General features: G+C 47.6%; 1 protein-coding gene across 3 annotated transcripts in view; it reads right to left on the bottom strand.

The window, feature by feature from the left end:
• The window catches only part of Ptpn14 (protein tyrosine phosphatase non-receptor type 14), a 136,383-nt gene that overhangs the window by 34,793 nt on the left and 74,091 nt on the right, over positions 1-27,499 (bottom strand). For all 3 annotated transcript variants that reach the window (XM_013075371.3, XM_087194237.1, XM_087194236.1), the window contains exons 4-7: positions 11,410-11,507; positions 9,091-9,158; positions 3,507-3,577; positions 2,603-2,690 (exon numbers count right to left, since the gene is read on the bottom strand). In XM_013075371.3, the coding sequence (XP_012930825.1) occupies positions 2,603-2,690; positions 3,507-3,577; positions 9,091-9,158; positions 11,410-11,507 (325 nt within the window). The remainder of the gene's footprint in view (positions 1-2,602; positions 2,691-3,506; positions 3,578-9,090; positions 9,159-11,409; positions 11,508-27,499) is intronic.

Below are 27,499 nucleotides of genomic sequence, written 5' to 3'. Positions count from 1 at the left end.
GGCGCTAGGGCAGCCAGGGGGGACGGCCGGCTTCACTGCAGGGTCCGCTGGCCCCACGCTGGGGAACCCAGTGTCTCCGGCGGTGTTTCCAGTCCCCTGCTTGAGTTCTGAGAGCAGCAGGGTACCGGCTCCTCAGCCAGCAGCTAAGCTGTCACTGTGCCCCACTTTCTCCAGGCTAGAGACAGAGGAAGGAGCCCTGTGTTCCCCAGACACTAGCCCTGAGGGCCGCCTCCTGTGACCTCTCCTCTCTCCTGCCACCAACACTTACAGGAGAGCTGGAAGCTTCTAGAAGAAAGAGATCGCCGGCAAGACCCTTCTGTGGCAAAGCAGAGCATGGCGAGACAAAGAACCAAGAAAAGAGAGCGGCCCATTACAGCGATGCCCGGAAGCTGAACAGGTGAGTCACACGACAGGAAAATCCACGCGGGGAGGAGGACAGGAGCAGCCAGGGAGGAAGAGACTTGGCTGGCGCTGGGCTGCAGGGCCACTGGAGTCTGGTGGGGACAGGATTACAGAAGAGCAGTTCCCAGGGCAGAGAAATGGAAAACCAGAGAGGACGCCCAAGGTGCCCTCTGCCCTGGGTGCCAGGGCGCTGCACTGGTCAGAGCTTAAGGACTCAGTGGGACTCAGGGGCATACACCTGCAATCGCAGCAAGTTCGAGGCCAGCCTGAGCAACTGAGCAAGATCCCGTCTCAAAATAAAAATGCAGAAAGGGCTGGGTATATCACTCAGTGCAAAGGCCCTGGGTTTGATCCCCACTACTACAAAGGAAGAAAGAAAGATAAACGGGTGGGTGGATGGACGGATGGAAGGAAGGAGAAAAGAGACAGGAAGGGAGGGAGGGATAAGGTCCCTGCTGAGGCTCAGCTCTGCCTTGGCCACCCCAGCAGCGCCTCCCATGTCATGCGCTCAGGTGACACAGGGCTCCGGCAGCAGCCACCCGTGTGTCTCTGGAGGACAGGGAACAGCTGCAGGAAGCCGTTTCTAGGATCCACTTGAGGAGAAGCCCACACCGCCTGGGGATGCTCGTGTCTCCCACTGTTCCCGGCACTCTTTCCCACCTCCCACAGACCTGTCTCAGTCCTGCTGCTCCTGCCCACCATCTCGGGGTCACAAGCCTTCTGTGGGCCACAGGTGGCCGCCTCAGTCACAGACAGACATGTGGGGGACCGGCCAGCAGCCAGGAGCCAGCAGGGCCCACGGCGGAGCTCCCTCAGGGTCCCCGCCAGAACCTTCAAGAAGGGACCAGAGCCCAGCCTGGGGATTTCCCGCCACCTGGACTGCCCCTACTGCCCGGGCCAGGATGATCCAGAACAAATAACCAAAACCCCCAATACCCAGGCACGGAAGCAGTCACGTTTCTAGAAGTGGAGAAAAGTTTTCCAACGACCCCAAATACCCTGACTCCCTAGGGGCTGCTGCAGTGTAGTGGATGCAGATGGCTTCGAGGGGCATCACGGCACGGACATGGGTTACAGCCCACCAAGGGCAGCTGTGAAAGGAGCCAAAGAAAATTAAACATGTCTACAGAAGGGCCGTTACGCCCTTCGCACGGGCCTTGGCTACCCAGTTCAGTTCTGCCTGATGCAGGCAGATACTTCTCATTAAGCCAAACCCACAGCCGAGGGGAGCAGGGCGCTTATAAAGCAGCCAGCGGAGCCGCGCTGGAGCGCGATATTCCGGCCAATACTGCAGGCCTCTCCCGAAGGGCTGGGATGAGCCCACTTGCCTCAGGTCTCCGATAAAACTCCACTTTTCAGGAAAAGTTGTCACAGAGAGAGGAAAATGAGGCTCCACTGTGGGTTCAGTCTCGGAAGTGACCATGCATGGGACCCCCAAAGCCACACCCACTGTGGGAGGTGGAGTGACACCCGGGAGGCAATATGCTGCCTACCTTCAGTGTCCCCAAGGAGCCCCAGGGGCTGGACAGCCACGCAGGGAGCTCCAAGGAGCTGGAGAAATAAATGGAAATGCATGCACGAAGTGCTTCCCTCTGGCTCACAGGTCATTCTCCCTGTGCCCACTGTAAGAAGGGAAATGAAATACCCATGGGAGAGAAGTCCTGGCTAGAGACCCTGTCCACAGGAGGACAGGAGTTACTGGCCCAGCTGCACTTAACACTAGATGCAGCCCTGGCAACCTTCACAGCGCTGGATGACACGGTGCACCATGCTCACTTAGATGGCTTTCTGTGTCTGTGTGTGGTACTAGAGATTGAACCCCGGGCTTTCACACTGAGCTACATCCCTGGCCCTTCTTTATTTTTCACTTTGAGACAGGGTCTTGCTAAGCTGTTTAGGTTGACCAGGCTAGGCTCAAACTTGCAATCCTCCTGCCTCAGCCTCTCAGAGTGCTGGGACTATAGCTGTGCACCACCATACCCTTGTCTTATAAATGAGACATTCTGCTGAAGATCATGGAAACCTCAAAAATCTCCCAGCGAAGAAATAGCGTTTGCTTCCCCTGAAGCTGGTAGACTTGCCCACTCACGCTGCGTGGCAGTGAGAAGGGGAAGCCTCTGGTCCCCTGCCATCTACATGCAGTTTGCATGGCTGTGTGGTTCTGCGCTGGCCTCGGCAAGGCCGGGCCCGAGCACCTCACCTTCACGGGGAAGACCTCCTGCCCGAATCCATCCAGCGGCTCCACTTCATTGATGTACATCAGCTCGGCCTCGGCGGGCAGGATCCCACTACAATCAAACAAGAGGGAACCCTGGAGGCCACAGTCGCGGAAGGGCCTGCCCCGATGATGGCAAATTCCAGGGCTGGGTTTAGGTCCCGCTTCGGCTTCAGCTTCGGGGAAGAGCAATTATGGCCCAGCCAGGGTGGGGACACTAGGTAATTCATTAACACATTGCAGCCCTTCACCAACTGATGGGTTTATAAAGACAGGAAGCTGAAGCATTTCACTAAGAGCCACAGCCTTAAAATACTACACAGTCATCCCAAACATCTCTGCGAATGATGCTGCCTGCTTTGAAAAGAAGTTATGTTTTCCCAACTGGGAAAAACTTCCACTATCTTTCTATAGAAAACAATTTCTAAATAAGGTTTATCAGGGTGATAAGGGAGGCCGAGGGCTTGGTTCTCTGAGGATGGGTAGAAAAGGAGTCTGCTGACCACTGGCCCAGGACAGCTCCGAGGGCCCTGAAGAGGAGAGCTCGGAGCCTCCTTAGCTCACGCTCTCCACCCGCCCCGGCCCCCGGGCTTCACCTTCCCACTCAACGGGGCGCTTCAGGTCTGCACACTCCCACAGGAAGCCTGGGCTTCCCAGACGGAAGCAGGTTCTCTACGTCACATCTGTGTGGGCTTCCTGGTGAGGAGGAGGAGGAGGAGGGAGAGAAAGGGATGAAAGAAGAGGATGGAAGAGAATGAAAAGGAGGGAGGGAGGGAAGAAGCAGAGTTTTCAAGCCCACCTCTCCCTTTCTGAGGACAGAACAGAGGGGAGTCACATGGGAAGAGGGGACCCGAGCCGACCGTGGCACCTGCTGCCTCTGCGGCCTCACCTGTGGGCCTTGTGCTCCTGAGCGACCTTCTGCGTCAGCTCCTCCAGCACAGCCTCTTCCAGGGCCAAGTCCTGCAAGAAGAGAACGCACTTAAACCAAGCAGCGCCAGGCGTTTGCGTCTTGATGGTGAACCTCCCGAGCTCCCTTCTTCTTTAGGAGAGGCTCCTAGCTGGGCACGATGGTGCACTCTGGAAGACTGAGGTAGGACACTGCTAAGTTCAAGTCCAGCCAGTGCCACTTAGTGACCCAGTGAGAGCCTGTCTCAAAAAATTTAAAGAGGGCGAGGGACGTAGCTCACTGCAAAGTCCTGGGTTCAATCCCCAGCACCTTCAACCAAAGGAAAAAAAGAAGAAAGGAAGGAAGTCAGTTCCCGATGAGCAATGAGCCGCGTTCCTGCATTCTCTCCTTAGGGCTGAGATGCGACTCCTACTGTTATACACAGCTCTGCGTGAGAACTTAAGACCATTTCCAGGTGTATTTTGGGTTGCCACCTAATTTCTGCAGGGCCCAGAAACAGTCCTACTTTTCATTTACCTTCCTCCCTACGTGCTTGTCTCTCGACTGCACTTGTATCAGAATTGCTTAACTCATGCATTTTTAACGATCCAGCTATGCAGGTTAATGAATTTCTAGGCTGCCGTCCTTTCAAAAGTTGAACTCAGGGGGCCTGGGAATTTAGCTCAGTGGTTCTGCCACCTGCCTCACAAGCACAAGGTCCCGAGTTCAATCCCTGGTACCAAAACAAAAAACAAAAAAAAGCTGAACCCAGGAAGCGACTGTGCCAGGCCTTTTTGTGCATCTTTTGAACACCAGCAAACAAATCCGAAGCCCATGTAAGCAGAGCAGGCTCCTCGGATGTCACTAGGCAGTCACAGGAGTGGAGGCCGTCACGATGGCTGAAACAGCTCGAGGAAGTTCCACGGGACGACAGGTATGCAGAGCTAGAGCCTGGCCCAGGGACACAGGGCTGCAGAGTCGTGCCTAGAAGGGCATGGGCAGCACTGTCCTCTGAGCCCTGGGAGGCCAGCAGGAGGACTCTGAGCCTGTCCAGCTGAGGGCGCTAGAGGCTCTCACTACTGGGAGTGCAGGGCGGAGGCTGACACTGGCAGAAATCCCACAAAGCGCCCCATTCCCTTAGCTTCTAAAATCCCATTTATATAGATTTACCCCCAAGTCAAACAGGTTTTCATGGAAGAAATGCTACCCCTGAGAATGGAAACTTCAACACTGTTAAGAAACGCCCCATGTCAAAACATAAAAATGGGGAAGAGTGGGATTTATGAAGACCGGAGAATGAGGCTGTGGCTCTGTATGGAAATTCTATAGCTCTGCAGGTTCTGCCGATTCTATGCTCCTGAGACACGGAGAGAATGGAGGGAATTGTAGGAGCTCTTGTTTTTCACGTGAAAGGATCGATCTGCTGTTTCCTCTCTGGCTGTCCACAGAGACAACTCAAATCCACAGTGGTGAATAAGCACCGCATTCTCACCTCTGTGCTTGGAGCGTGCGCCTCAGTACCCAGGAGCAGTAAGTGCAGGATATTAATTTTGAAAAGCTAACGAAAGGCAGGTGGCAACTGAATAAATGAAGGGTGAGAAGATCAAAAAGGATTCCATTAAACCTCTGCTTCCTACTTTGCATAGAGAAAGGGGGCCCAAAGGAACCTGGTGACGTTCTTGCTCCGAACTTGCCCCCTCGGGCCTCTCTGTGGTATGTGCCCCACCAGAGGATGTGGCCAGAGGCACACCTGGGGAGCAAGCCCTGCACTTTACTTTGTTCTTTTCTCTGCTGAAGAAACACCATTTGACAAATTCGGCTCCTTTGTAAGATCAAACACAGCCATTCATCCCATCTTCCCTCCCCCACCCAAGGAATGCATTCCTCTCTTTGAAAGCTTCCAGTGGGACGAGCAGAAAGTTTACAACCCTCCGTGGCTCCCCACTGCCTGCTCAGAGAGGTCAACACCTGGGCCTGGCAATCGGCCCTTACTCCAGTGTGGCCAGGCGCCCTTCTAATTTCTGCTCCCAGGCCAATGCCTCTTCTCAACAGACGCTGCGTTTCCACCGCATTCACGCTCACACTCACGCTTCTGGGAAGAAGCATCCAGTCCCAGCACACAGTGTGCAATGTCACACCACCCTTCGGGTCCCTCTCAGCTGTCAGGCCCTGGACAGGGCTCCTCCATGCCCCGGACCACCTTCTCCCCTCTGCGCGACTCTGTAGCCCTTTATACACGATGCCTACGCATTTCTCATTTCCACCACAGTTATTCATATGCCCCTCTATTCTTGGTTCTGTGCGAATACAGGCAGCCATTCCTCTTCCGGTCACTTCCGTGCCATCCAGGGCTCTGCCACAGTAACTATTCGGAGGTCTTCAATGCACACTAAGTGACCGAGAACTCGTTGGGCAGCATGTCAGCTGCACAGCATCAAAGAAGAGTTCCTAGTTATGCAAAGATGGCTAATGATTATCTGTGCCTTCTGCCTGTCCTCTGTCTGCTTCCATTCCGAAAAGCGATGCTGTCCGGGAAGCACACTCTTCAACATCCTTGGGTTTGCATAACGTGGACACTGAACAGAAATGCAAGTGCTAATACGATGACGATGACGATGATGATGATGATGTAAACAGCTGAACAAAGTTACTGAGAATTCACCACGTGCCAATCGGGGCACATCCATGCATTTTCTCCTAGAGTGCTCACGAAAGGATCCAGGCTGTTAACTCGTTTTTGATGAGAAAACTGAGCCTTAGAAGGTCCGCCGACTTGCACAAAGCCATGTGGCCACACGGCCTCGACTGCCAGGATGTGGCCAGAGACCGCAGCGCATGTAGCACACAATACAGCCTGGCGGGTGGGGATGCAGGAACGGAGGTGAAAGCAAGCGGCCGTGGGCAGAAGCCTGCAAGCAATCACAGCTCAGCCGCACACCAGCAGAGCTGGTCCACACAGGGGACACCAGGCACAAGGTCAGTGAGCTCCCAGGGGAGCCGAGCCAGGGGCTGCAGGGCACCAGGAGAGCCAGGAGCGCCTGGCAGAGAAGTGTCTTTTTAAATCTCATTATATTTATTGACAAATAAGAATCGTACATATTGATGAGGTACCGTGTGATGTTCTGGTAAGGTGTGTGCATTGCTGGAATGGGCAAATCAGCTAATTAACACTCCATGCTCTTACATACCTACCATTTCTTTGTGGCAAGAATATTTAAAAGCCACTGCTGCAGCAATTTTGAAATACACATCATCTGAAGCCTCCTCATCACCAGACTGTGCCACGGGTCACCAGGACTTAATCCTCCCGTCAAACTGAAGCTTAGGACCCTCGGACAACACGGTCCCTCCCCTGCCCCAGGCTCACCACCCTCCACACTATCATGCTACTCTCTGCTTCCGGGACTTGGAATTTTTCGACTCCACACATAGGAGACATCATGCAGCATCTATCTTTCTGTGCTGGTTCATTTCACCGGCCATACTGTCCTCCAGATTCATCAATGTTGTGCAAATGACAGGATTTTGAGCTTTTTTAAAGGCTGAAGTGGGCCGGGGATTTAGCTCAGTGGTTTCACTGCCTGCTGCACAAGCGCAAGGACCTGAGTTTGATCCCTGGTACCAAAAAAAAAAACGCTGAGTATTCACCTGCTGGTGGGCATTTACTTGTTTCCGTGTCTTGGCTACGGTGAATAATGCTGCAATGAACATAAGAGTATAGATAGCTTTCTGACAAGCTTATTGTAGTTTTTTCAAATTTATATATCCATAAGTGGGACATCTAGATCATATGGTAATTCTATTTTCAGTTTAGTTTTTTTTCTTCTTTCTTTATATATAATATATATATTGAATACATGTGTTGCACGTCACACTGTACGGCATAAGTATGTACAATTGTTATGTGTCATTTAAAAAGGAAACTATATAAAAATAAAATTTTTGTCTAGTAGGTTCAGTATTTTTTCTTTTGAGGAGCTTCCACACTGGTTTCATGTGTCTGTACTAGTTTAAATCCCCACCAAGCATGTACTAAGGCTCCCTCTTCTCCACATCTTCTCCAACACTTCACCCGAACAGGTGCCAGGCGATGACTCACTGTGCTTTAATTGCCATCCCCTGCTGACTATGTTCCGTGTATCTGCTGGGTTTTTGTAGGTCTTCTTTTGAGAAGCATCTATTCAGGTCCTTTGCCCATTTTTACAGAGAGTTATTTGTTTTCCTCTTAATTATTTCCTTTGCTGTGTAGAAGCTTTTTAGCTTGATGCAATCTCATCTATTTTTGTTGCCAGTATTTTGGGGTCATATGCAAGAATTCATCTCCTAGACCAATGTTGTATCGCTCTTCCTGTTTCCTTTGGACAGTTTCACAGTTTCGAGTCTGATATCAAAATCTTCAATCCATTTGGAGTTGATTTATGCGTAACAGGTGAGACAGCAGCCCAGTTTCATTCCTTCCATGTGGATAGCCTGTTTTCCCAACACCATTTACTGAAGAGACTAGTCTTTACTGATTGTGTGTTCTTGGCCTTTTTTTTTCTTTTTTGGTACCAGGGATCAAACTCGGGTCCTTGCACTTGCGAGGCAGGCGGTGGAACCACTGAGCTAAATCCCCAGCCCTATTCTTGGCCTCTTTTTAAATAATCAACTGATTGCAGCTGTGTGGATTTATTGTTCTGCTCCCCATCCTATTTGAGTGGTAACTGTCTGCTTTTTTGCCTGTGCCATGTGCCATACTGCTTTATTCAGAAGAGCTCTGTAACACAGTTTGAAGTCAGGCAATGTGATCCTCCAGCTTTGTTACTTCTGTTCAAGAGGACTCTAGCTCTTTTGGGTCTTTTAGGGTTCGTTATGAATTTCAGCATTGTTTATTCTACTTCTGACACTGGAATTTTGATGGGGATTCCATTAAATCTGGAGATTGCTGGGGGTCACATGGACATTTTAACAATACTGATTCTTCCAATTCGTGAATACGAGATATCTTGCCATTTGTGTTATCTCAACTGCCTTCATGAATGTTTTATAGTTTTCAGTACACAGCTCTTTCAGATCATTGAGTATGTTTACTCCTGAGGGGGTGTTTGTTTTCCCAGTGCTGGGGACTGAACCCAGGACCCCACGCATACTGCATAAGTGCTCTCTTCTGAGTGACATCCCAGTCCACTCAACACAGGACCAGAAGCCCCAGCCAGAACCACCAGGCAAGAAAAAGGATCTGAACAGGAAAGGAAGAAATAAAATTGTTTCTATTTTCTCACTATATGATTTTATATATTAAAAAAGACTCTCAGAGATTCCACCAAAAACTGTTACAGTTGATAAACAAATTCAGTAAAGTGGCAGGTCAAAAAAAAAAAATCAACACAAAAACCAGTGGCATCTCCATATGCCAACAAGTGTCTTGGGGCAGAAAGAAGCATCTTTACTTTCTCAATGTGTTTTGTAAAACTTGTCCCTACTTTATAAATGTGTGAACGTTCCTCTCCAGGGAACATGTGTCTGTAACATTCTCTGACATTTTCAAAGGAAAGGATGAAATATACAAAGAAGGCAGAACATTAAGAAAAAAAGAAGTCACACTTACCATAGGAAATAGCACATACTCTCGGAGGAAATCTTGAGAATCAAATTGATTATAGTCTCCAAAGTCAGCTGAGAAGAAAAGAATGAGGGAAGAGTCACAGTTATTACATGAAATTAAAGCTGGAATAAAATAGGGCAAACCTGTCACCACCTACTACACTCTTCCTTCTTCCATTTCTGCACCACTATTACATAAAAACAGTGTCAAAGATGTGTTTGATGTAGTTACTACCTTTACCCAGCAACAGCAAACATCAACACGTGAACACCACTACACAATTTCTGGCAAGAATGGAGAAATATGAAAGCCATTCCTAAAGGCTATTTTAAGAATTTAAAACAAACCTGTATTTCTCTTTGTAGAACATGCCTTGGTCCATCTCTTAAGATCTCTGTCAAGGGGGTATTTTAACTCGAGGTTAATTTGCAGAACTGCATGGCCAGGCCCATCTGTGTCTGCTCCTGTGTCTGCAGCTGGAAATTCCCATTGTAAAGCACCCTTGGCATGCAACCCTGAACATCTTTACACCTCCTGAACAACTTCACATGTCGCAAGATGCCAAAGAGTCTGCCCAGCCCTGTTTTCACAAGGGTCTCCTGGCGCACACGTGAGATGAAGACGTGGAATTCTGATTTCGTGTTACAGAGTTAGCATCCAAAAGAAATGGATTAAGGTATTTGTAAGGTAAGAATAGCTACAGAATGACTAGCTACATATAGTCACCGAGTCAACCTACAGAACTCGCCAAGACAGCAAAGATGGACCTGCAAATGTACTTGGTAGCACGTAACTTATTATTGATTAGTCACAGCAGCCAAGAAGAGCAAAGCCAGCTGGGTGTGGAGGCGCACGCCTGTGATCCCAGCACTTGGGGGGCTGAGGCAGGAGGATCGCTGCAAGTTCAAGGCCAGCCTGAACTTCACAGTGAGACCCTGTCTCAAAAAGAAAAAACAAAAAGACAAAACTGGCTCACTGCTATTTTCAAGTTCAGTCATCAGTTAATGCCTTCCATCACAGCTTCTATTTCTTTTCTTTTCTTTTTTTTTGATACCAGGGATCGAACTCAGGACCTTCCACTTGCGAGGCAGGCAGCAGCACCAATGAGCTAAATTCCCAGCCCCACAGCTTATATTTCTGATGTCGTTCAATCAAAGCTTTTCAAAAGGAGAGGGATCTAATTTGAAGCTGAGGTACATACTGGATGTTCTCAATCCTTTGTCTATGCGAGATGGGTGTTCCATTTTTTAATGATGCTACCAGTGGTATTTCTATCTTAACTAGCCACGGATTCTTCCCTTTCCAGTCCCCAAGTAGACAGTTGTGATACAATGTAGCTTGTCATTTCTATCCACAGAGTATGAACAGGAGCTAACTCTGCAGAAATGGGATGCCCAGCAGAAATTACCACACCACAGGAAGAAAGAGGCGGGGGGGGGGGGGGACGGACTGATTTCCAGATATTTAGAACTTAAAAGGTTCAACTTCAGTTCCAAGTGTGAGATGGGAAGTTCGCTTCACAGCTTCTAAACCAACCATCCACACAGCAAGGACTCAGCTGCTGGCAGTTGAATTTCAAGAAAATCAGGACTCCCCATCAAAAATTATATTTCTATCTCGCTTACAATATGACTAGTGGCAATTAAGCCACCACTCAACAAGTAACACACACACACATGCACACATACACACCTACTCATGCACGTAGAGAAGATAAAAAACAGCCAGCGCTTTAGCCCAGTGGTTCTGGTGCCTGCCTCACAAGTGCAAGGTCCCGAGTTCGATCTCCAGTACCAAAAAAAACACAGCCAGCTGATAAACCCAAATAGGGCAGGTTGAAACACGAATTTACTGCAGTTCACATGGGTTGTTTCACGTGACCATCGTGGATCTCACATTTATCTCTGACTCTACTAGAATAAATTCCACAACGATGGTTAAAGCAATTGCTCCGGAAGCCGGGACAGTAACCCATTTCCACCATCAACCCACAGATTATGGCCACATTCGCAGTGGAAAAATTCTGAGAAAATGTTCCACAAACGCTGAAATGTAGCTTGAATTAAAGGCAGGATAAAAGCTGCTATTCTTCAAATCCAGCTGTAATTATACAAGCATGAGCCATTCGTAAACAGCTTGGAGAAATCCACTGTCCTTCCACCCCAAATCACTCACTTTTCATTTTAACGTACGCTATCTCGAAATAACAAGGGAGCGTTCTCAAAGGATGCTTTCAGCAAATGTGACTTTCCACTCCGAGAAGCCAGCAGCACCACACTGGCACAGAAGCAGAAGGTCACACGCTGGGCACGAACGTCTTACCTTGCACTGCCAAGCCGGCCAGCCGGATCACCTGCTCCAGTGAACACCGTAACCGCCCTTCGAGCACGTCTTTTTTGACTTGCAGGTAATACTGGTATCTGTTCATGGGAATAGAGGAAGAGGCACCTTTATCACGCGTGCTGGGAACATGCTTCCATAACACACAGATCCCTGGATGCAAAACCCAGCGTGCGCAGCAAGACACACGGGGTGCTGACAAAGGCCATCTCCGCACGATGGAAAGCGACCTGGGCCTGGGCTTGTCTCTGTTTGGTGTCTCACTGCCACTTCCTGTTCATTCCGAGTCTGAGAGCACTCGCATCCAAGCGCTTGTGGACAGACGGGAGCAGCTACTGATAAGGACCGGTTCTACCTAACGGATACCACGAGTGAAATCACTGTTCTGAATCTGGACATGCGCGCCAGATGTCAGAGTCAAAGCTACATTCCAGTGTGCACTTCCTGAACACATCCTAGAAACTTCTGTGCCACCTTTTAAATGCAGAAGTTTCATAGGGCAGATCACCAATGGGTCAAATAATTTGGAACTCTGCTAAGGTACAGGATGGAGCTTTTCAGAGCTAGACTTTACCATACATATCTGTGACTCCTCAAAATCGGACCGAATGCAACTTTTCTACCTGAAATACAGCAGACAGAATGAAGCCTCTGACCAGAGGCTCAGGCAGGGTGCTGCTTCCTTGCCGATAAAACTACAATCACACAACGCTCTAGACATTAGAAATCTCCACACCACATACATTTCCTCCCAGGAGATCATGTCCTCCGACCACACCCTTACATACCTGTCACCTTTTCAAGTCACACCTGTCCAGCATTACTTCTTGGCTAACGCTGACAACCCATCTGATAACTGTAATACTTATTTCCATATAACCTGGACATCCCAATCCAGGAAAACCAGGGGTGACCAAAGCCCAGTCTTTCTGGAGACAGGCAGTTTGAGCTGAGGGTTCCCCAGCATCGGCACAGGATCACAACGCTTCAGTCTGCAGTCTGCCCCAGGGAAGGAACTGACCTCTCCGCCACACCCCACCCAGCCCTCACTTCTTTCCTCTTGGGCCTGCAGGACAACACAAAGACAGCCACGTCAATCCTCAGTGAAAAAACCCAGACTCACATCAGAAGGGCAAATACTGGGAGTCACCTAAAAATCCATGTTAATGAAACTTAGTAGGGAATAGAAAAATAACCTTCTTCTCCTACCCTTACCTGGTCTTCCATCTGACAAATTCATAATCACTTTCCAAGGTCCCCTGTTGATCAGTCATCTTACTTCCTGTACCCATCGCTGGATCACATTAATGATTGAGTCTGACAAATGTCCCCACTGGCTTCCAGAGGCCGGTATCCCCTCTGTGCCACAGGCAACTCTGATTTCACCATCACGACCTTTGGTCCATGGTTCCTCTAAGCGGCTAGGTCCCCACAAAAACCTCTTTTAAGTTCCAAGAGTTTACCTAGAAAGCTAGTACATCCTTGAAGGTGAGCCGCTTCGCATCTGAAGACCCTACTTTCAAAATGGGGGGAATGAGAACAAAAGGCCGACAAGAAAAGTGTTCACTTCTTCCTGGACACTGCCTGAGGGTCCCACTGGGCTTTTCCTCCATGAGGTCAAAGGATTTCTCAAACAAACAAACAAAAACCCTGCAAGAATCCAAAAGAGCCGCCACCTGCCTTGCAAGTGCAAGGACCTGAGTTCGATCCCCGGTACCAAAAAAAAAAAAGACTCCAAAAGAGGAATCCCACGACTGGAAGGAAGCATAAAGCCTCCTCAGAAAGGTGTGTAACAGGGGTCTCAACACTCAACACCCCAGAAAACAAAATCTCAAGGCCAGAAATCTCGAGGTGAACCATCACCTCATCCTAGCAACCCTGTGGTGCTCGCGTCTTTTCTATGCGACATCGTTCCTTCCCATCCTGGGTATTTTCCACTTATTTTCTGCTCTATGAGGCCGGGAGATGGTGGATATAATACAGCGTGTGTTGTTTTTGTGAAGCCCTTCCTGGGAGCTGAGGTCTGCTGGCTGTTGGGGGGATCTGGAGAAAGCTAAGGCAGCCTCTGCCGTTCGGAGCTGCACAGCCCCTTCGGGACCACTGCCACCAGATTTCCACAGTGCACCACCTCAGGGTTCAGAGCTCAAGGGCCCAGGAATAAAACCTGGCAAGAGCTTATCCCAGCCACAGCCTTTTTATACATCACGTTGGAGGTGAAGTGGTCACCAATGATTGTTCATTTATCAGCGGACTCCTTCAGAGATAGACCTCCATCAACTACCCCACAGGCTCTGCCAGAATGAGAGCTCCAGTTTTCCTTAGCTGGCTGCCCCTAACTTTCACCTCCAACACCGAGCAAAGCTCTATTCCAGATCCAGCCTAACCCAGGGCACGGTGAGTCCCGTTCCCTTCTGCAGAGCTCCTGGCCGTGGAGTGCTCAGGGACAGAAACTCAGGAGCTGAAGAAAGCCGAGCGCTCTCCTGGAAGCCTCCCAGACGACAAGGGGCTGTGGGCGGCAGTAACGACACAGAGATCTTGCCACATGAGACTGACTTTGACTCTGACTACAGAAGTTTGCAGCACCAAGGGCAAAATTCAGGCTGCCGTGGAAGTGGGTTGGCTGAGACACTTCTACACAAAAAGCACTTTCATAAAATATAAAGAGCATATCCCATGTGAAGAAGAGAGTCAGGAATATGAGCCGAAATTCTATTTTTAGAATGCTTGGGTTCTACTCAGTTTTGATTCAAGATTCAATTATACCAGCAGTAAAATATAACCGTGAATCCTATTTTGGAAACATGCAATTTCATGGACATATACTCCACCCTGCCATGGCTTTGCATGGAGGGGAAAAGGAAAACAACGAAAACCAAAAAAACCAGTCCTCGTGCCAGGAAAGTATTTGCCAACTTTCCAAAGAGATTCTCTTTGAAATTCCGAGCTCACAAGGAAAACTTTTTAGTATTTTTCATATTCAAAGACCTGGATATCGTCCACCTGCCTTGTTAATGTCCGATGCCTGGTCTGAGGTTCGAATTCTCCTAAGAACCGGTGGATGTAATTATGCTTGTTGAATAAAGACAGTTTCTCTTTTCAAACTTTTGTGTTTGAAGACTCATTTGTTGATTAAATTCAGGTTTCTCTGGGTTAAACAGGAAAGTGTTTGTAACAATTCCTGATAATCATTACAAATGGGACCTGGTAGGTGTCGGGACCTTGTCCCCAGAGCCCCTGCCTATCTGAAATATTCCTGTCCCACGGCAACAAAATCAGGGACCTTTCCAAGTTCCTTTCTCCTCTTAAGATTTTGAAAAGAAAGGTTTTTTTAAAGCCATATGGTTGCAAATCAATAGAGCATCCAGTGGTTCTGACAGAAGTAGCAAAGAACTCTTTCAAAATTCCGGCCCAAAGCACGTATGAGCTTCAACATATGGAGAAGAATTGCTAAGGTCTTTCATCTCCGCTTCTGGTTTTTTGGGGTTTTTTTGGTACTGGGGATCGAACTCGGGTCCTTGTGCTTGTGAGGCAGGCAGCAGAACCACTGAGCTAAATGCCCGGCCCTCGCCTCTGCTTTTAATTCACATATGGGGAATTTATCTGTTTCCCTTGCAGAAACAGGGAGCCCTGTTTCGTTGCCCACGCATGGCGAAATCCCTCATGGTGTCCTGCAAAGTGAGGCCCACACTGCCAGGCCAGCAGTAGCGCCTGCGTGGGTAGAACCGGCACAGGCAGGGCCACTGGTGACAGCAGACTGTCGGACCTGCCAGCCTCAGCCCTCACTGTCCCCGGGAAGGCGCAGCAGCAATGACGCTGCAGCAGCAATGATGTTGCTCCGGGAGTGAGGAACTGCAGCCCGCTGTCCTGAGACCTGCAGGGCCAGGAAGGGGCTGCTGCTCAGGGAGCCCTGGGAGCTCAGCCTCAGTGGGCCCACAGCCCACAGGTGGGAAGCCTCTCTTTGCAAAGGCCCTGGAGATGCAGCAGTCAGGCACAGCTGCAGCACGGTCGCACTAAGCTATTTCACAAACCAAGGCTTTTAAAATTTCAACTCCAGCCCTTTTGCGCCTAGAACAGGAAACTGTATAGAAAGAGGAGAGTGACTTGATGACTAACTCAAGGTAACACTGCTTTTTTTCTTTTGGAGACAGGGTCTCCCTGTGTAGCACAGGGTGGCCTCGAACTCACAGCAATCCTCCTGCCTCAGCCTCCTGAGAGCTGGGATTACAGGCGTTCGCCACTACACCTGGTTAACGCTGCTTCTGAAAGGCAAGGCTACATCCACTCAGGACCCCCAGAGCCTGGCTGACAGCAGAGGCAGCATGAAGACTCTGACTCCCTTTTGCGCCAGACCGGGGAGCCCTCAATTTCACTGAAGTTCACAGACAAGCGGCACAGCCAGTGATGTTTAGGAGGACCCAGCCTTCTCCAGCCGGCCTTGCTGACGGTGACTGGGACCTGAGGCAGACACTGAAATGCGGAGCTTCTCTGCAAATCGCTATGGCAGGCCATGTTCCTGAGGTCCCAGTCCCTACACACAAACTCCTAGCAGCGGGTCTTAGGTGGCAGCTCCCACTCAGACGAAGCCGCAGGCGGGAACTGGGCGTTTCATTCCATGTAGAGCCACGCGCAGGCTATCTCTGAAAAGCAAAATGCAGCCAGGCATGGTGGCACGGACCTATAATTCCAGCACTTAGGAGGCTGAGGCAGGAGGATCACCACAAAGTCTGAGGCCAACTTGGGCTCCATAGCGAGTTCAAGGCAAGCCTGGACTACGTAGCAAGACCCTGACTCAATAAATAAATAATAAATAGATGGATAAAATGGAGTTCACCAGCAGTGTCCCCCGTGTCTCTGCTGACTCCTTCGGGGAGCAGCTTCCACATTCTGGATCACAGGAAGTCATGTGGATTCATTTCTGTTGCTACCTTAACTGCACCTGACGAAGCTGCAGGGACAGCGTTCCCACCTCTACCCCTACCAACCAAGAAGCCCTGGGAAGAGCGAAAATGCTCCTCCAGAGAGGAACAGGCGGGCAGGAGCCCTGTGTGAGGTGTGACGTGGCCACAGCACCGCCAGGCCCATCTTGGGGCTCCCTGTACCCCTCCTCTGCAGCTCAAACTAACTTATCTCCCCAACCACAGGGCAGGAGGGAGGGGCAGTTGGGGGAGAGGGTCGTCCTTACAGGCCTCAGTCTCTGAAGCCTTGCCACGAAACATCTGGAGGCTCGGAGTGTTTGCCACTGTTCTTACCAAGAGCAAGCTAAGACTGGAAATGCCCGTTCCTTGCTAAAAAAAAAAAAATCTTGCATGACCAGCAACACCAGAAGACTCTCGAGGGAATGTGCTGGAGCTCAGCTCTCCCGGGACAGTGCAAAATGTACCAAAGCACCAGACAGCACGGCCTTCTCTGGCCAATGCTGCGTTGTACAAATAAGAAACAAATGTGGAGGTTTCTCTACTATAAAAGACAAAAGAGAGAAGACAGAGGACAAGCTGTCCTGGAACCCTGAGACCCAGGAAAGCAGAGGAGAGTAATTCTCCACCGAGGAGCAGGAGAGAAAGAGCACATTCCACCCATTCAACAGGGCATCCTGGCCCTAAGTCCGGATAATGGGCAGGGTGGCCCGCAAGATCCGGCTGCCAGAATCACACACACAGTCCTTCACAGGTGTGCAACCAGACAGACCGAAGACGCCTTCTCCCTCCATCCCTCGGTCCTCCAAACCCTTGGGGGGAATTTCACTCTAGGCCTCCCAAGTCTAATCGGTGTTAGGTCTCTGGTCCCTGCGCTCCCTAAAAGCTTTTCTCTTCAATGCACGTCCGACTGCACGGTCCATCAAGACACAAGGCCAAGCTGCTGCAGCCCTGCAAAATGGAACCACCCCACAAGAAAACAACAAACCGAAGGAAAAGCCTAGCGCTATTAACCAGGACAAAGATAACCCTAAAAGGGAAAGTTTTCCTTCTGGCCTTTGCCATGCCACAAGTGAACCTGTGTGCACGCGTGAAGACTGAAACACCTCGCACACCCCCAAACGCACACGGACACAATTTCCTTCCCAAGAGTTCAGTGCCGAAAGCTTCCGACGTCCACTGATCAATAAATGCCTCCATTGACAGAGGCGGCTCCCCTCTCCCCGAGACTCCTTAAGTTTCAATGAGTCAAAGGATTGCAATTCTTTCCTAAAAGGGGAATGTTTGCTTAAATGCACACCAACACACACAGGCCCCGCGGAGCAGTGAGAACAGCCCAGTGACAGTGAGGCGCTGCCACGCACGGGCATGCCTCGGCATGACGTCTGCCCACTGCTCCTGAACTCCTGCATTAATTATAACAAATTACAGGGAATGCAGGGACGATTTAGAAGCACAATAAATTCCCCAATAACAGCCTGTCATTTCATCAGGGGTCTGTTTAAAAAAGGAAAGCTCGTTTTCTGCAGTGCGGCACAGACATCACTCCTGCCATCGGGCAGATTCCTCCCACAATCGTCTCTCCAGGGCAGGAAGGAGCCCGAAAGGGCTGCTGCGGGATGCAATACCTTGAACTAGGGAAACAAGACAATAGAAGTAGACTATTTACCCTCAGAAAGGAAAAAAAAATGCACTAAAGCGTTTGATGTAAACATGGAAGCCAAGTATGTTCAGTTCCTCAAAAAGTCAAACTCAACGATCACGTGACCCACCAGTTACCCTCGAGAACAGTGAAAACAGATGTTCACACAAAAACATGTATGTAAATACCAACACTGCTCACAGCAGCCAAAAATGGAAAACAATCCCGTGTCCACTAACTGATGAATGAATAAACAAAACGGTAGCCTGTCCAAACAATAGAATATTATTTAGCCACAAAAAGGAGTAGAGCATGGATACATGCTACATCCTGGTGGAACTCTGAAACATTATGCTAAGTACAAGATGCCACACACAAAAACCACATTTTGTATGACTTCATTTACGTGAAATGCCCAGAATAAGTAAACCCACAGAAAGAGAAAATGAGTTTGGTGTTTACCAGCGGCTGGAGGATGGGGAGGATAAAGAATGACTCATGCTTTGAAATCAGAGACTGGAGAGAGTCGCACGACTTTGCGACTATGCCAAAAACGACTTCAATGTATGATTTTAAAATGATTAAAATGGAGGCCCGGGGATTTAGCTCAGTGGTTCTGCCACTTGCCTCGCAAGCACAAGGACCTGAGTTCGATTCCCGGTATGAAACTGATTAAAATGGCAGTACGTATATATTACGTGTGTATGTATAATCTGTATCTTAAAACAAAAAAGAGAACGAAAGGCCCCGTGATGGTGACAAAGCCCACACTCCTGTACAGCGCAGGCTCTCGGAGAGCCAGTCCTCACTCCCTCCTGTCCCCGCCGCCTCATACACCCTCCGTCCTCCAGCCCAGCCGAAGCCATGTTCTCCCCAAACGCCCAGCCCGACTGCCACCGGCCCTGCTCCACCTCGGTCTCCTCGCTGCCCAGGCAGGCGCTCGGCACTGCATCTGAGTGGATGAAATACTGACACGGATGAGGGAGGCAGGGACAAGCTGGGTCCCTTCACACCCGGGGCTTCTGATGTTAACTCTTGGGACGCCATCTGTCATGCCCCGAGCAGAGAGGGTTCAGAAATGTCAGTCTGCATGCAAAGAGCAAACCCACTAGTTTAGTGGGCACCGTTTGTTTAACTGTAAATGATTCAAGCTGCTCTGAACTACCAAACTGCAGAAGAGCAATTCAGGGATAAATATCAGCCAGGGACCAGGAGCACTGAGTAAGTCCGCCCTGCAGGTGGCCACAAGGGGCACCAACAGAGGTGCCAGGAGGATTCGTGTGTTCTCCAGCCAACGCCCCACCTTCCGCTGCAGCTGTGGAATACGCAGCCTGTCCTTCTTACACTGGTCATAAATACGCTCTGACTCATCGGCTCAAAATACACACCTGCCTGTCCTGAAAATCCTGTGTTCATCACATCACCTACGAGTCCACTGTGGGAAAGGGGAGCTTCCATAACATCTGGAAGCCAGGGAGTCAGCTGCCCAGGGGTCTGTCTGGGAAAGAGCCAGGCTCATGGCCAAGAGTCGGCAGACGCAGCTGGAAATCCGGTGACCCAGCGGCTGGCGCAGCAGCAGGACCTCTGTCAGCAACATGGTGTGAAGGAGAAAAACGCAGTAACAGTGGCAGACAGGACGCAAGAGGGCCGCCTCGGGATGGCCAGGGCCCCTCCTCAGAACCTCCACTTTAGGTAGTGGCCGTCCCTGCTCACCAGGGAGCGAGTGCTGAAACATCACTTTTCTGTGGATAAAATAATGTCCCAGAACCGAGCAGGAAACACTGACTACAGGCGTAGTAAGAGGTGGATGGATGGATGAGGTGATGGAAGAAAGTAATTAATTATATATCCCCAGAGACTACGATAAAAATAGAAACGAAAAGACAGAAATTCTCAACCCATAAGACTGACGCGGCCAGGCCCAAGAGCAGTAACCTCGGGTCTCAGTGCAGATGGAGGTAAAGGAGAAGGTCACCGTGCACCAGGCTTCCCCCTTCGTCCCCGCAGGTGCCTGCAAAGGGAACATTCGGGTCCCCCAATCGCACACAACTGCTATGATCCAGAAGCAAGACAAGGGCCAGTGCCATCCCAAAGCAAGTGACAAGCCAGCCTGAGGGAACCCTCGCCAGCCTTGGGAGCCTCAGTCTAAGTTAGTGTCGGGAGGGGATGAATGCTCTGCCGTCGACTGGATACTTTTCGGTTCCCAGTGACGGGTGGCGAATCCTTCCTGCCTTCAGCTACCAGCTATGGTGTCTTCCATCCTGACCTCCTAGGACCTTCACAGGAGCAGTGTCTGCTAAGCCTCTCACGGTGACCAGGCCCTCCCCAAACTTTTGTTCCTAATTAAGAGCGAACCCAGCCTGGTGAAAACTCTGGTTGGTGCTTGTGTTTAGTGACCAATCTAAGTCTTACAGTTTTCCAATTGCTGGGCTTCCAGCTTTGGTGCTTAAACCCTGCAGGTGCCACTCGGCCCCGTGCTCTCTTACACACGTCTTCTCATGGACACAGCTTCAATGGAATCAAATTCCACAACAGTGACCCATATTAAATGAATATCTAAAAATACTGAGTGATAAAAAAAATCAAGCATAAAAGCTAGATGAGACACTCACAGAATTGGCAAGTTAACGACTATTCATGCTTGGAAGTAAAAAGTATAGGAGTTACTTTGGAGATCCGCCTGGGTGACTGTTACGATTTGGATCAAAAATTTCCCTAAAACGCCTCTCCGGAGGTGGGGCTTTGGAAAGTGACTGGACACTGACCTCATCGATAGGTTAACCCACTGATGAGTTCACAGCTGAATGTGCTATGAGGAGGAAGTGGGCCCCTGGGGGTGGCTCTTCCTGTTTTCTCTGCTTCCAGCCACCTGAGATGAGGAGATTTCCTGTGCCATGCTCCTCCACCGTGACTTTTCTGCCTTGGATCCAGAAGACCACGGGCTGAAACCCCTGAAACCATGAGCCAAAGAAAGCCTTTTCTCCCCTGTGTTGTGTATCAAAGGTATTTTGTCCCAGCAATGGGAAGCTGCTAACATTACCTGCCACAGCATGGAATGGTGGTGAGACAAATGCCCACTCCACTTTGCAACTGGCCAATATGATTGCATGCAGCCTTTCCCCTCAGACAGCACCTCACCGTCCCAGAAGTTACGCATTTCTCATGACAACAAACCCAACTGTGTTTCCTTTGCACCATCTTGGCCCAAACGTACCCTGAGGACAGGGCCCACCTGTTCCATGATTCACACACTGAGAAAATGATACTGGATTTCACAGTCATGCAAAAAGCATTATGATCACTTACTGACTCAGGGAAACCCAATGAGTAAAAAGACACCAAGACAGCTGACTCAGCCACAAAACAAAAAACGAAAACCACCCAACTTTAGGCACCACATACCGTCATATACAGACCGCGTCCAGTCAGCAGACGGCAATCATTTCTTCCACCTTCTGCGTTAACAATGTATTTTGTTACCCTAGCATGGTCCCTCTGAGGCCATTATTTAATTATGTGTACCCATTTTGCCTCCTTGGCTACTTTATAAACTTGGTTTATTCATCTTTTCGTTTCTCCTCAAAAACCTAGCACACAGTAGGTCTCTACTGTACATTTATATTAGAATAAGACAGTGTTATAGCCAAGTGTGATGAGGTCTTATTTAAGACCTCCAATGACAAACTGCCGAAAGAAATGTTACCACGTTCCTGGAGTACGCTGAAAGACTGAATAAACACACTCCCTATCTGTCAAACACTTTAGAAATCTTGAATTCTTCACAATGTGCATTTTTATTAATTCCTGTAAATTTTTTTTTTGAGAGAAAGTTTCACTGTGTAAATCAGACTGGCCTGGAAGTCACTATGTAGCTAGCCTAGGCTGGCCTCAAACTCACAGTGATCCTTCTGCCTCAGCCTCCGAAGTGCTGGGGTATACGTGTGCACCACCACTTCCAGCTTAATTTCTATAAATATTAAGAGATCAGAGCATTCAAAAATTTACTAACAATGACAGTACCTTAGATGTGCAGAATTGTTTCCCAAATGTTTTCATGTGTCACTTTGTGTCATTTTCTACCCACAGCCACCATTTAAGACTGGTACCTGGATTCCTTTTTCCATGGGAGCAAACTGGTACTCAGTAGGCTGAGGAGACCTGCAAAGTCTTCTGATTTCAGAATTAAGTTCTGGGGCCAGGGATTTAGCTCAGTGGCACCGTGCCTGCCTCGCAAGCACAAGGTCCTGAGTTTGATCCCTGGTACCAGAAGAAAAAAAAAAAGAATTAAGTTCTCCTTTGTAACAACATAGAGCTTGTGTAGTAAAACAGCATCTTGTGTAATCTGCATTTCTGTAATAACATTTCCGTGTAATAGCATTTCTGTAGTCTGCTGCATACATCTTAAAGGTAAAAACGGAAGGAGGAAGAAAGAGAAAAACAACTTCAGAAAGTCATAAACACACTACAACATGAATCCACAGACTATTTACTGGATTTTTAATAGTGGTAATGAATAATTTTCTCTTATAGCATCTTCAAAAGCTGCCGAGGACATCAAATGTTGCCGTAACCGCCAAAGATAACAAAGATAAAATACCAAACCTGCAGCATCCCACTGCCTAGGAATCTAGTATCTTCCTCTGCCTGGAATTCTGCCAAAATTGTGCTTTATATTTTGGGGCATGGAAATGCTTCTCTACCATTCTCCCTTTCAAATCCCTTCTGAGGCTCTAAGATTAAAGGAGAAGGTACTTCATTTATTAAATGCAATTTTTAAAGAACTTTTGGTGTCCTTTCTTCCTTTAGAGTTTTCACTTTCTGTCTCAGTCTCAACAGCAAAACCTTTTATAACCCTGGACACATAGGAAGTTGAACTGTCATTTTTTCCTGGAGAGAAAAGAAATAACGACCTACAGTGCCAAGAGATCCCACACAGGTGAAAGGGAACCCTTTGTTCAGGAAATGGGGACAGGGATGGGAGATTACCAAGCAGAGAATATAATTCCCATAACTGAGCAAATTTCTCCTGTCTTCCACTGCATGGAGAAGGCAGCGAGAAGCACATCCCTCCTATTCATCCTAGGTTAAGGATTTAAAATGCCTCATTAGAAAGACTCACTCAGTTTCATCAAATGTCTCTTAAGAATCAAGAACTCAGGGTGTGAAATCTGAAGAGGACACAAATCTGGGCAGTCAGAACTGCACTTGTGGACACATGGCCCGCTCGAAGGACAGGATTCCTACCAGAAAGAAGGACAAACAAGTGCTGATTCCCCTTCAAAAAAACCTCAGCGGGCTTCTAACAAATGACTGCAGAAAATATAAGGCCTCCTATCTTGTTAGCAAATTCTATCACTGTGGTGACACAGCATTTGGCACAATGTCAGAAAAGCCCAAAATAAGGGTACGCCCCACTTGACCCCATTATAGAACTGCCAATCTTTAAAAGCAACAATACCAAATTAAGGGCTAATAGCAATTAAAATGCTCTTGGTGATAGAATTGAGCCAAAAACCACGCATTAAAAAGATTAGGCAACTTAGTGCCAGTAATGGTTCCACGACCATGCACTTTCTGCCATTTAAATTTTGTTTTTATGGAAACTCACCTTGAGCCACTACCACCTCTCTATGAGTGAACTATATTCTCCACGCTTTCCACACAGAATTAATCTCAGGTATTCTCCACTGTCTTCCACTAACTTCCATCAATTCTGACATAAGTGTATCGCTGTGCCTGAAGAGAGGATGATTTCCTCATACAAATCATGATCACAGATTTAAGATAAGGAGAAAAGAGAATCGGATCAAAAGATTATGCAGTGAGAACAAACATTTCAGTGGATTCCTGTGTAGTTTATCATCCGTAGAAATGTTTACACAAACATCCTCTATACCTTTGCCATCTTCTGGGAGAGATCTGTAGTACTTACATGAAAATAAACATCTCAAGGAACTTAACATTGCCTCATAATACTTTTTTAGAAAATCCAAGTTAGTATCTGACTTTAATCATTCAGATACTAGATTGCCCAAGTGCTTTTATATTTCCCAGTCTGAATTATAAAAATGATGAGACATGCATAAGCTACTGTAGATAATTTTAAGGGATGACCTTCAAGAAGGTAGGGACTTTGTCTGCTTTGTCCACTGTCACACTACCAGTAACCAGAAGCCTCCTAGCACACGGAGCTGTTTGGTGAGTACTTATTAATGCAGGCACGGATGAAATGAAAACCCAACCACCTGGGGCGATGCTGGAAATGGACAGCCCAAGCTAACTAACGCATCAATGACACAAAAAGCTACACAAGTTATTCCACACTAAGGATAAACACATCGTGTTTCATAATGAAATATTTTTTCAGAAATACTAAAAGTAGGTAAGATTTCCAATCACGGGGTTTTGTGATGAGCAGAACACATGAAAAAGGCTCCATTAGAATGCAAATACTGGAAGCTCCGGATTTAGAAGATAAGATATTTTCCTTAATGACCTTGCCATACTAAAACTCTAAAGAAGAAATCACATAACTTTTGTTTCAGAATATAGAAAAGATTTTATACTAGGAACCTGTGACCCAACAGTAACAGGAAAACCTTGAACTCTAAAAAATTATTTCCTCCCAGAAATCAAAACCTTAGTCAAAAGATCTAATAGCCTCTCTAAGATAGTAACGTTTTAAATTCTGCTTTATTTATCAAACTAGGAACTAAGAGAGAGGCAAACTGGTCTCCCCAAACCTCACGGCAAGTTCCTAGGGACACAAAGACCAGTGTGGAACTGCTGGCCCTGGTCCTCCTCCATTTTCGGCTGACACTACGGGGATCTGACACAATTCAAAAGTGGGGCTGGTCTGTGTGGGTGAGAAGGTGGAATAAATGCCAACATCTCTGTTTTAGAGAGGAGGAAATCGCCTCATGGAGGTCACATACCTTAAACAAAGTTATCCAGGGGCTGTGGCCAAAACAGGACCGCAGGGCTCCTTCCGTATAATTCTGGGGGGAGCAGTGCTGGGGATGGAATCCAGGGCCTCACACGTGCTAGGCAAGCGCCCTGCCGCTGAGCCCAGCCCAGTCCTTCTGCTCCAATTTAACTGCTCCCTACCTACATACTCTTGAGGACCTCACATGGAAACTGCTCTCAGGTGATTTGCTCTGCTAGGAGTGCCATCGCTTCACTTCTTCCATCTTGTCCATCGTGACCTGCTACGGAGGAAAGCCGCCTTAATCTCCAGGACTTTTAGGGGCAAAACAGGCTTATAGCACCTGGCCTCCTGTCTTCCTGTCCAACAGTCTTGATTCACTTATGAAAACTCAATGTCATCTTCAAAGTCCTATTTTTTTTCAACTGATACCTCCTGTGACACTTCCTGAGGATTCTGAGGAATGGGCTCTCCGTGCCTGACATGGGTCAGCGAGAGAAAAAGGTCACTGGTTTAGGAGTACAGCTGACCTCTGGTGATCTTCAAAAGGCCAATGTGAGCAAAATGATGGTGCACATAATTTTCAAAGACTCAAGAAGGAAAGTGAAGTAAAAAAAAAAAAAGAAGATGGAACTAACATCTAAATAACAGAAAGAAAGCAAAGCAAACAGACAACAAGAACTAAAACCAGGCGTCCACAGGTCAGAGGAATGTCAAATAGTAATCAGGAAGTACAGGGTGTGGAATGGATATTTTGCAGGGTTGTGTTCAGGTGCTGAAGACAGAACCTACAGCGTGTTCTCTACCACTAAGCTAAGCCCAGCACTGTTCATCTTTAATTCAGAAAAACTCAAGTGTAGTTGAACACAGAAGGCAAGGACTCTATGAGAAGCAGATGTGAAAGATTTGAAAAATCACAAAAGTGGAGTGATCCTGGATGAAGCTGAACCAACTTTAGAGCACAAAACAGACAGGAGTGCCGGTCGTGGCCAGAGGGAGGGGGCGGGAGGTAGCAGGGCTGCTGACAGGCAGAGGGTGTGCCAGTGCCAGTGCCAGCCCAGAAGCAGGTGCCGGGTTCCACCACCATCCCACTGATGAGGCTGTTTCTTAAAGAGGGCTCTGCTCGGGTGACTTGTAATGTTTCTGATCGCTACAAACTCAGTTTCTTAAGTGAAAAGCCCGAGTCAAATCTGTTTGCTGCCCAATGGAGCTGAATTTACAATGCTGCACTAACATGAGATGATGGAAAATGTATTTCATGTCCCGTGAGTAAAGGCTGGACTGATTCTCCCGCACTTATTTGAGTTCTGTCTAACCAACTATTTATATATAGGATGAGTAATAGAAACAGAGGTGAAATAGTGTGTGTGTGTTCAGGTAAAGTGCAAGTGTCACATAAGCATATCTACAGTTTTGTTCAGTATCCTTCTACAGAGGTTCGCAGTTCTAAACTCATTAAATCAGAAAGGAAAAAGGCCTACTGTAGACTACACAGTTAAATAACTCATGATGCCCTTGAGAAAATACTCCACCAGGAGTAAAGAATAGACTTACCTTTATCTGCTATTCTCCAACTGCCTTTGGATAAACATTTTAAAGACTTTCATTTCTGACGTTAGAGTACAACTTTTTGGTGAATGAGTATCAGAATATTGGCTCTTGGGAGAAAGCTTTCAGTACTATAAGGGTCAGCACATCCTAAAATCGGGTATGTGTTAGTGGGCAAATGTGCACATATAAAAAACAGAAGAAAAAATGGTGCATTACTTGCTTGCAAACTTAATTTCTTTTCCAATACAAATAATTTATGCATTGTTTTTATTATAAAATGAGTTGATAACTTGTACCTTAAGTTAATGAAAAAGTTGAACCTAAATGTCTGACACAAATCAACACATATTTAACATACGTACTTAAAGATAAACATAGACGTGCATGTACAGGAAAAGGTAATAAAGTACTATCTAAAAATTTTTTAAAATCTATCACTGTAGAGTAAGAAGCCAGTCACAGAAGTTTGAAAACAACTGCTATCTAGAATTGATCTTGTTTATCTTACTCAGAGGCACAGTTAGGTATTGTGCTTCTGGGTGGGAACTGGAGTCAAGAACTCCATGAACCAGCCTATCAAATTATATATATACAGTTTTTAAAAACTGATGACGAAAAGAAGCTTTAATGTTTTCACAATTTGGGTATTTTCTTTGGTTGAAATATTTTTATGTTTCTAAATCTGCCTGTTGTTTCATCTTACACTTATCAACATGCAGTAAAAATCAACAAATCAGAGAAAAGAAAATTCATTTTTAAAAAAGGAATTGGGATGTGTTATGTACACATCCCAACTCCTCACAAGGAATATAAACATTATATACTGCAAACATGTACCAAAAAAAAAAAAAGTAAAAGGAAAGAAATTGGGGAGGGGAGAGGGAGGGATGAATAAAGTAATTAAGTTGTGATATGTGCATGTAATTCTAATAAGGGATATAAGCATTATGTACTACACACATGTACTAATAAACTAAAATTGAAAATCCAATTTAGGACACATATCCTACATTATAATATGTATAACCTATAGAAGCAGAA

This window comes from Heterocephalus glaber, unplaced genomic scaffold (assembly GCF_053883595.1).
Source record: "Heterocephalus glaber isolate CG9 unplaced genomic scaffold, H.glaber_assembly_v1.0 deba00001600, whole genome shotgun sequence".
NCBI classification, from domain to species: Eukaryota; Metazoa; Chordata; class Mammalia; order Rodentia; family Bathyergidae; genus Heterocephalus; species Heterocephalus glaber.
The sequence above is the reverse complement of the archived record's forward strand: the minus strand, read 5'-3'. Positions and strand labels throughout refer to the sequence as shown.